The 10,184-nt window shown below is 41.4% G+C and overlaps 1 protein-coding gene across 10 annotated transcripts in view; it reads right to left on the bottom strand.

Annotated features, from left to right (window-relative positions):
• tns1b (tensin 1b) overlaps window positions 1-10,184 on the bottom strand; it is a 198,673-nt gene that overhangs the window by 55,153 nt on the left and 133,336 nt on the right. For all 10 annotated transcript variants that reach the window (XM_046053606.1, XM_046053607.1, XM_046053610.1 and 7 more), the window contains 4 exons: window positions 8,808-8,857; window positions 4,051-4,222; window positions 2,351-2,401; window positions 2,146-2,268 (listed from right to left, as the gene is read on the bottom strand). In XM_046053606.1, coding sequence (XP_045909562.1) covers window positions 2,146-2,268; window positions 2,351-2,401; window positions 4,051-4,222; window positions 8,808-8,857 — 396 coding nt within the window. The remainder of the gene's footprint in view (window positions 1-2,145; window positions 2,269-2,350; window positions 2,402-4,050; window positions 4,223-8,807; window positions 8,858-10,184) is intronic.

Raw genomic sequence — 10,184 nt, 5'->3', positions numbered from 1 at the left:
TCCTATCAAAGACCTGCATTAGGATCCTTTTGTTACATCAGACCTTCACATTATGTTACATAATGAGACATCGCCTACAGCCTTTCTACTAACGAGGGTTTGGTCATCAAACGCATCGGTAGAATCAATTAATAAGTTCCGCCTGTTGACATTTTGTTGATCTTGTAAAAGCAGTAAAAGAGCAGCCATGTGGATTAAACGAGTTATTAAACTCTAGCTGGTGGAAAAGTAAAGACAGCTCAACAGTTCTGCTGACGTTAGGAGAGTTTATTTAACATTTTATGAAGTTAGGATGCTTCTGTAAAACACTTTTCTCATCTAAAGTTAGGAAAAGGAACATTGAGGAACTGTTAATCTGTTAAGGCCTTTTTCCTAAATCAGTTCCTAACCCTTGTTACCATGGTTACCAAGGCAGTTAGGATAGGATTTGGTATGGAAAGTCCATCGTCTCAGTGACATTTATTCATTTAGCTGACGCTTTTATCCAAAGCGAGTTACAATTGCTATATACATGTCAGAGGTCGCACGCCTCTGGAGCAACTAGGGGTTAAGTGTTTTGCTCTGGGACACAATGGTGGATGGGTCACAGTGGGGGATTGAACCCGGGTCTCTCATTGCTCCATCACCACCCCTCTGCCGGTTAGGGATTTTCTGTAATACGACCCCAGGACATGATGTGTCCCATGAACAGTGTTTTTCAACATCTTTATAACATTACATATTCTTTAATATGGTCAGTATAGGGATAGTTTCACTATTTATGTATTTTTTAATTGCAAAATATCAAGATCCAAATATAAACCAAATGGTAGCCTCACCATCAAACTTCAAAATACTAAATTAGAACCCGCAATCTCTCTAAAATAGATCGGCAGAAACACCGACTTAAAAGTAAAACTAGAAATGAAACATAATGCTAAAGTGTGATGTTTTAAAAGACCTGAGATTTCATAAAAGGTCAAAAAAATTCCCATAATACAACTTGATAGGATCTTTTTTTGGTATGCCTCTGCTGCTTAATAAATGCCCACATCTTCCAAAATTAATTCACACGGTTTCTATCTCAGGCTTTCTGTTATACATGTAAAGTCGCCATCATCAGGGTTATTTCTTTAAGCTTTAGAGACCCACAAGACAGTTTAACACTGTTTTGTTTCTAAATCATACACCACAAGACTCGTATTGCCCCTTTAAAGATTTGTCACAGAGGTAATATCAGTTTCAATCATAATCACAATAAACATGTCCCTTATGTCACTCTACCTGTTTTTATATCGTAAAAAAATACACATGCACGGGTTACTATGGCAACAAACCGGGACTGCATTCATTTTAAACATCTATCCATCTTCAAAACAGGGACGACTGTGGAGGATAAGTGTGTTCCACATTATAAATATCGTGGCCACTTGAGCAGCACGGAGCCCAATGGAAATGATTTGTTGATATGTGGAAACCCAACGCAGCCTGCTTCCTTAGTGACCACCACAACTTCCAAGCCCACACGCTCATCACCAGCGTTACTCAACTCGCAGTAAAACAACACCAGTTGTTATGGCAGCCGACTTGTTTCTAGCCTCCCCGTGGGAACTTCTTGGAATGAGACACAGAGCTTTTGGATCCCATGGTTAATTCTTACGTTGCAAAACACAATCGGCAACACAGTGGGTTTAACGTGAAAATGATTAGGTATTACATTTGGGACCTTGGCCTAGCAGTTGTTTTTGCACTTTTCTATGGTTTGTTTCGGCATACTCAGCGGTTTGCCACAAGAGTTTAATGTGATGCAACTAAGTTTAGGCGGCAACAGGAAAATATTGGTCAATTCAGTTTTTATGGTATTGTTAAGAGTAAAGGGTAAATAAACCTAAGTAGCCATGATGAGTGGCGTGCCTTCCACCCTTAATTTGTGTTTTCTTAACCCTCGTCCAGCACAGCCCAACCCACACAAGCACACAAAGAGACACACAAACGCTCTCTCACTCAGGGAGAACGTCACTGCAGACGAAAGCACACTTAAAACAGCTGCAGCCTCAGAGGACGCAGAGGTCCTGAGAAGAGCCGGAGAGCAACCTCTCCTCACAGCTACGCACTACTGCCACTGCTACTCACTCCTCACGCCATCTTCCCGTCTTTCAGTCTCACCTTGTTGTGTATGACCACCACGTTGTGGCTGTCCGCGCTCAGCCAGGTGTCCATGGCCTTGCAAATGCTGCAGATTTTGTCCAGGGCCGGAGCATGGTGGTCAGGCCAGCCAAAGTCCACCACCTGAGAGAGGGCAGAGACTGTCAGTCAGATTCATGGGAGAAGAGAGGAGATCAGATGAGAGGGGAAGAGAAGTCAGGTTTACCTTTGGATTAAGTTGGCTGATGTCATGACGCTTCTCACTGAGGTTGAAGAGCTAAAGATGTGAAAATAAACACTATTATTACATTTTTTGGCATTACATTGTGTATTGACTAGGGATGGGCATCGCTACTCGATACCTTTATGGTATCGACCGAAACAGCCCAGTATCCATTAGAATCAAAACCAGTCGAACCAGGAATTCAATCGATAGTTTTTGTAGCCAGATCGCGGCAAAAAATTACTTTTGGATGGTTTTGCTTGCAGCCAAATACACAAGCAACACACCGAAAGAAGAGCACGGCTTTTTTTCCCCTATGTGTCTGCACCATAAACTGCACGCGCTCAGTCCATGCGTGATTTTAACAGCCGCTCACCGAACCCTCACCACTGTTGCAGGTTTCTCACCACAAGCTTGGCTTTCTGTTGGTTCCATCTTCTGGGGTCATTTAACACTTAGCTGTTCACATCACTTGTCACTGATCGATCGCTGCGATCCATCACATCAGTTAAAGGCTTTTGTGGCGCAGCAGCGATCAGCTGATTTTACTAACAGCAGCTGCTTCAGGTGTAGTCGGTTTGATAGGTAAACAAACTCCTTACTCGTTTTATACCTGTGACTGTCGTTTTTGGAGGTTAAAGGAAAAAGCACTCGCGGAGATCTTTCAATTCAGTTTATCGATCGAAAGTTAATGAAATCATTTTTCCATTATTTACTTTCAACACACGTAGTCTATCAAATAATTACCTTAAATTTGTTTCCCACAACTTATTTGGTCACTAAACAATTAAAAAACTCCCAAGCTGTAGTCTTTCCCTGTATAATCTTACCCGTGAGGACGACCTAATTATGATGAGGAGCGATACAGTTTCCCAATACTTTTATGCAACAGTTATTTGAAACAAGAAAAAAATAAAAAAGATAACCTTGCTTGTCCATAATAATAAAAATAATAATAGGCTAAAAATCAACTACTTTGGCTTCAACACGTGGCATTTTATGCAAGGTATCGAAGGAAGTACTTTACTGGTACTGGTTTTGGTATCGTAAAATTTTAAACAATACCCAACCCTAATACTGAGAGAAAAGTGGTTACTATATGATTTAAGACTGTTGATTTTATTGATTTAATTTATTTTGTTTTTTACAAAAGGTTTTCAACTGGTATCAAATAGCAGCAGTGACGGCTTAAAGGAGACCAGTTACACTGCATTTACAGCCCTATATTATTATATTTTTAGTTCCGTGACACCTGTATTGCAGCTTTGTTTGATTCAAAATTTAAAAAAATAATTTCCTATCTTATACTGGCACTTCATGCAAGCCCTCATGTCAGCCTCTGTCTGAAACAAGCTGTCTCTTTCATTCAGAACAGAGGGAAATCTGAGGTTTTGGCTCACAGGGATTTCTTTTAAATACCTCATTGAACATCTGACACTTTAACATTAAAGATAAGAATAATAAATAAAATATGAAAAAGCATAATAAATCAAATAACACATTTGTGAAGGCTGTTTTGGGTTCTGGGTGGTGACCACAGACGTGTGGTCGTGACTGAGAGAGATCAGCTGATAAGCGGCTGATCTGGGCATCTCTAATAATTTCATCTTCCTGTCTAAAGTTACGCTATTTGCTTCATTTATTCTGAAAGTTAATAGCTAAACTCCGGCCAGAATCATTGAGATGTACACAGGAAACAGTACCAGGTAGTTGGAGCCGTGTTTGGAGCGCAGCATGGAGGCGACCTCCCGCAGGTTGGCAGCGTAGCTCTGCTCCTCCACGCTGCTGGGGAAGGAGACGGAGATGATTCTCTCTGTGATGTAGATCAGGTCCAGCTCGTAGCTCTCCTCCAGGGACTGCAGCAGACTCGCACTCCTGTCGGAGGAACAGACAGGCATTTACAGTTTTTCATATCAATTTAACACCCAGAAGTAATGCAGCACGTGTGATTTACTCAAGTTTATCAGGACAGCTAGTGTGTGAACACTTTAAAGACAGCATAACGAGCGCAAGAGTCCCCAAAAGGCCTTGATGTATTCATGCTTTCTATGTTTTTATTCAGTTTGGAAGTCGATCACGTCCTCCACAAGGAGGAGATCTTCTGGCCCTGAACATACCTTTCACCTTCATATAGGTAAGAAGGGCTGATTCAAAGTTCTGGACGCTCCTCTCTGTAGCAGTCACAGTTTGTGATCTGGGCAATAACCTGACGTGCTACATAGGAACGCTTTCCTTAGTGAACAGTAAGTAAATTTTAAATCATCCTAAGTCAATTGTATTTTCCAAACAATCTTCTGGTGGAAATGTTTAACACAGATGACGTCATTGTCGCATGATTCATTCCTGTGAGTTAATACGGGCACACTCAGTTTCTTTCACAGAGATGTTTCACAAGACACATCATGTTATGACTGTCTTGTCTGTACCCCTATCGTTCCATATCCAAAGAGTCACTAATTTGGAGCCTAGGCATAACAAATGTGGTTGCTTACTTAATCTGTAAAGATGGTTGCGCTGAAAGTCGCCGACTGTCCTGAATGCATGAAATTACATTTCAGATTCAGTCGAACAGAAACACTCTTCTTCAAGACTGCAAGAAACCAATATCCTAATATGGGAAGAGCAACACACCACATAAATACCATGTCCACAATGACATCATTTAAACCCAGAGGGGTTCAAGATTGCCTCCGAAATGTAAGCTCTCCCCTCTGAATTAAACACATGTTGTGTTGTCAGACTGTCTGTCTAAGAGGCAAAACAGAGAGAGGAGAAACTGATTAAATAGATAAACCCAACATACCAACGAGTATGAAAATATCACGCCATCCCAAGGATTATAGCGTGAGCACCTCACAGACGGACTGGGGAGACGTGTTTATATGAACTATTCTTGTTTGTCTTGTGAGTCAAATCAGGTTGAAGCGTTGAAGGTGAGACATGGAGGAAAAAGGAGAAGGAAGAAAGAAACTTTAAAGAAACAATCCCCCCCCCCCCCCCAAAAAAAATCACTTGATTGATCTGTAATTCCGTCTCACGCTCCTTACTAGGTCACCAACGGCTACTGCAGCATAATCTGATGCTGCGTTGCCAAATGATTACGTACTTATCTCATTATCTTCTTGATTTGCCTCAACAATGTTGCTTTGGAGAAGCGTTTTAGATTTTTTGGCAGAGAAAGGAATAGTCGCTCTCCTGCATGTTAGATGAAAAGATCGGTAACACGTTCGCGCCGGCCCTCTAAATACACAATCTTCTCATCAAACTCTCGGAAAGAAAGTGTTTCGGCACATTTCCCAAAACACTAAACTGTTGCTTCCATTCCAACAGCTTTCTCTAACTTTAAAAAGGTCATGACCTTTTCCTTCAAGTGCCCAGGCTGATATGTTTGTCTTTTTTAGAACTTCAGTCCACTTCAGTGTCTATGTTCTGTATGTGGACAGTGAGATAAAGAGGTTAAGGAGGAGGTGTCTGGACCCTCAGCGCCCAGTCTGCTGCAGCATATTTCCCACATTTGTCAGCTGTGAGTAACCCCTGAGGAAATTGCTCATATGTCTGGGAGTAAAAGAACTCTCCAAGTTTAATATATAAACACTGTAACCTGCTCTGTACTGTACATCTGGACCCACTCAAAACTTGCTTACTGGAAATTATTCATCACCAGCGATATAGGAGACACTGACATATTCTTTCTCTCCTTTTCCCATCCGTCTTAGTTCAGTCTGTTTCTCTATCTGCCTTACTCTTTTCATTTCCCTCTCTGCATATGTATGTCTTTCGCCTCTGGGTGCAGTCATGGCCAATATAGACCTGTGGTTTGGTCCTTTTCCAGATAAACCAGCGAGCGTCGACAGGCCGAGCGCCAACCTGCTTCTCATCGGCCGAAGAGATGAAGTGATTGCGCTTTTTCTGCGTATCGACGAATGACACATTATCTCCCCATGCTCAATTTCAGCGCTGCAGTGATCTGATTTGTGCGTTTGGACAAACACCAACTCTGAAGTAGGAATGTTTTATCAGGGAACGTTAGCCTGTATAATATCTAAAGCAATAAACACTAAGCAATAAAATGAAACATCCAGGACTTCTGTCTCTTCTATTTAAAATAAGGAGAGTCCTCCTTGATCAGATGTGTCATTCATCCTGATGGCGAATACCTACAGTTTCTCACAATCTCAAGGGCCATTGATCAGTCTTGATTAAACTCTGTAAACTTGGATTAAACTGATAAACTTTATCATTACGGCAAACACAAGACTAAATACTTTCTTCCTGCACAAACACCATGTCATTTATTTGTGACTAACTGCACATTACTTGTAGCTCATTGTTTTGGTTTTCAGGCCCAGTCTCATTAACCTTGTTTCCAGCAGCAGCAGGGCAAAAAAAAGCTAAGAAAAAAGCTCTGATAAACGGATATTTCCTGCCCAGCACCCGGGGGCACACAGACAAAGTTAGCGACCAGCTGACTCTACCTTAAGAGTCGAGGGAGTCTCTGGAGAGTTGATATGAAATTGTTGATAAGGTAATAAAATGTCCATGTTGTGTTTACAGCTTGCGCCGCTGCTCCCAAGTGCCCAAAACAATCCAAAAGGCAGCTTTAAAACATCTGTCTGGCCAAACACGGTATGTATGATATGTCCGGAGTAGGGCTGACAAAGAATAGTCGAAGATTCGATGGGCGGAGGACTGTCAATTTCACAGCCGAAGCTTCGCAGTGAGACAAGGATCATGCCATTTTGGCGATATGGGGGTGCTCAACGTCTGATTTCACTACCAGTTTTCTCCCAAAAAGTTAATATACAGCATTACAATACACGTTTCAACGTTTAATGCTGTAAATAAACATGTAAAAAGAAAAAACTTTCAATAAATGTTTTTAAAGTGCGTAAATAAATCCCAAAGTGTAACCCTAGCGTGTGTGTGTGAAGTGGCAGCAGAGGAAGACTTGCTGAAGAGACAGAGCTCCAGCTTCGCCGGCGTTGTGCCGAGTCATCTGCACCTTTTTAAACAGCCGGCTACTTGAAATAGACCAACGAGGAACCGCGACGTGCGTGCAGCTGTCGGCAGCACGGCATGCACGCAAAAGTCTGCACAAGACCGGTGAATGGCAGGCGAGAGAGAGAGAGAGAAAAAAGGGTCAACAATAAGCCTGAGTTTAGCTTCGGCTCACAATCGCCGCACACAAAAACACACGATTCAACTATCCCTTGGACTTGACGATTCTGATTCGACTATGTAAATCCTTAGACAGCCCTTGTCCCGAGTAAATATCTTTTAATAAAGCTCTGTCTGAATATTACAAGTCACTACAAAGAACAAGGTGTCAACCTGAATGCATATAAAAACATGCACATTTGCTTCAGTGAGACGTGGCAGTGTCTTAATGTAACCTTTAAACCAACGGTGTTTATTAGTTCAAAAATGTATTTTGGAGGGAAGATGTAGAAATCAGACATGCAGTAACCTGTAAGTCGTCTCTAAGCTCTCCCACTTTACAAGCAGCAAGTCCAATTGCTCTTGCAGTGTTCCTACATTTACACATTCAACATGTAGGAATGTCAGAATGTATGCATAAATATATGCAGTGTGATTTGTAAGTAGTTGTTTGTATTGCGTTTTGTTTGGAAATGAATTACACAGTAAATAACTTTAAAAACAGCAACAAAAAAAAAAAGACTAATTAGGTCTTGATTAAGTTTACCTTAACTTAAATCCCATTTATATCAGTTATCAGCAGCACAAGCCTCCATACAGATAAAAGGTATCAGTCTTCATGAGAATGTAAATAAGTGTGGACCCACTAGTCTGATTGGATACCTTCACTCAGCCAGAGTATTACATAAGAGACAACCGTCACATGACCGTGTTGTTGTGCTCTTTTGATTTTTGACTTTATATGGATGGAAACTGACTGCTGTTTCAGAGTAAATGAACACACACATACTCTGCATGTTCTGTCGATGGTGATGATCCGACTGTTTTGATAACTCTGTATCGACTCTTTGATTTGCTGCGTGGGGATCAAACTGTCACTCAAGCTTAGCACAGCACTTCAGCGTGAGCGGTTGCGGTGTCAAGTTTTACACATTAATTACACAACTGACAACATCTGGGACTCCCTACGGGCCGGGGTGAGAGGGGTTGACACCAAATAACTTTTGTGTCCAACAAAACAGTGCGAGGTCCAGTTCACGGCAGCCCATGTTGCTTCACTAATTCCCCTGGTAAAATCAGCAAATATCGTAATACATTTAAACTGTTCATTTCAAATGCCTCATAACTCAAGTTAAATGTGACAGAGGATGGATATGGTTGTTGTTAATATTTATTTAATCTCCTTCATTATCTTTCTGTCCTTCTGGAGAAAAAAAAAGGTTCCTATAATTATTCAACAAATACAGCCCAGTAAACCGAATGAAGCCTTTTATGGGAAACTTGCAGTGGGAAGAGTTCCTACCTCGAAGGTCTGCGGCGTGACTCCATGCTCTTTGAAGATTTTGTTGAGCCCTGCAAAACACAGTGAATAACATTAATTAATGTCCAATGCACAGAACTTACATACAAACAGTGTTTTCTGAAATATACATACAGTGAAAGACATCAAAATCTACTGCTTCTCCAACAACAGAGCTTGTTTGAGATCACAGCAGCATCATCTATTTCTAAGTCTTTTGGTTTTACGTTACACCAAGACTTCCACATACAGTCCCCTCCAAAAGTACTGGAACGGTGAGGCAAATCCCTTTGTTTCTGTTGTTCACCGAAGACATTTGGGTTTAATTTGGGTATTCACATCTAGATGTGTTAACAACAACAACTCAGGACAAACCACCCTTTGTTTGAACCCACCCATTTTACAAATGAGCAAAACTAATGGAACATGTGACAGACAGATGTTTCTTGTAGCCCAGGTGTTGCCTTTTAGGTTGATTGTCCAAACATTAAATATCTCTGCATGACTAGTCTAAGTTTTCATCCTTGCTTCAAACCTATAAAGACTGCATTTCCTGTTAAAGAGGATAAACCAACATGAAGAGCAGAGAGCTGTCTATGGGAGAAAAGCAAGCCACTGTCAAGCTGAGAAAAGAAGGAAAATCGAGCAGAGCCATTGGACAAACACTGGGCAGAGCAACACAACAATTTGGAACGTCCTGAAAAAGACAGAAACTACTGGTGTACTGAGCAACAGACGTCCAACAGGTTGGCCAAGGAAAACAACAGTAGTTGATGACGAAAACGCTCAAAACATCAGGAAGTGACATCAGCAACGACCTCCACAGTGCAGGGTGAAGGTATCACAATCCACTGTTGGAAGAAGACTCAGAGAGCAGAAACATAGAGGCCACACCACAAGATGCAAACCACTCATCAGCAAGAAGAATCGCAAAGGGAAGATTGACATTAGCAAAGAAGTACAGAGATGAGCCGCAAAAAAGTTCTGGAACACAATCTGATGGACTGATGAGACCAAGATTAATCTCTAGTAAAGTGATGGAGAAGCCAAAGTGTGGAGAAAGAAAGGAACTGCTTATGATCCGAAGCATGCAAGCTCATCTGTGAAGCCTGGTGGAGGTCATGTCATGGCTGCTTCTGGAACAGGCTCATTAATATTTATTGATGATGTTAGCAGCAGAATGAATTCAGAAGTGGACAGAAACATTTTGTCTGCCAGTTTACGCATTGAAACTAATGGGGAGGAAGTTTATCATGCAGCAGGACAATGAGCCAAAGCACAATGCCAACAAAACAAAGGACTTCATCAGGGGGAAAAGTGGAAGGTTTTAGACTGGCCAAGTCAATCAGCTGACCTTAACCCAACAGAGCTGCATTTCAC

The sequence above is a fragment of the Micropterus dolomieu genome, linkage group LG07, assembly GCF_021292245.1.
Source record: "Micropterus dolomieu isolate WLL.071019.BEF.003 ecotype Adirondacks linkage group LG07, ASM2129224v1, whole genome shotgun sequence".
Lineage (NCBI taxonomy): Eukaryota > Metazoa > Chordata > Actinopteri > Centrarchiformes > Centrarchidae > Micropterus > Micropterus dolomieu.
The sequence above is the reverse complement of the archived record's forward strand: the minus strand, read 5'-3'. Positions and strand labels throughout refer to the sequence as shown.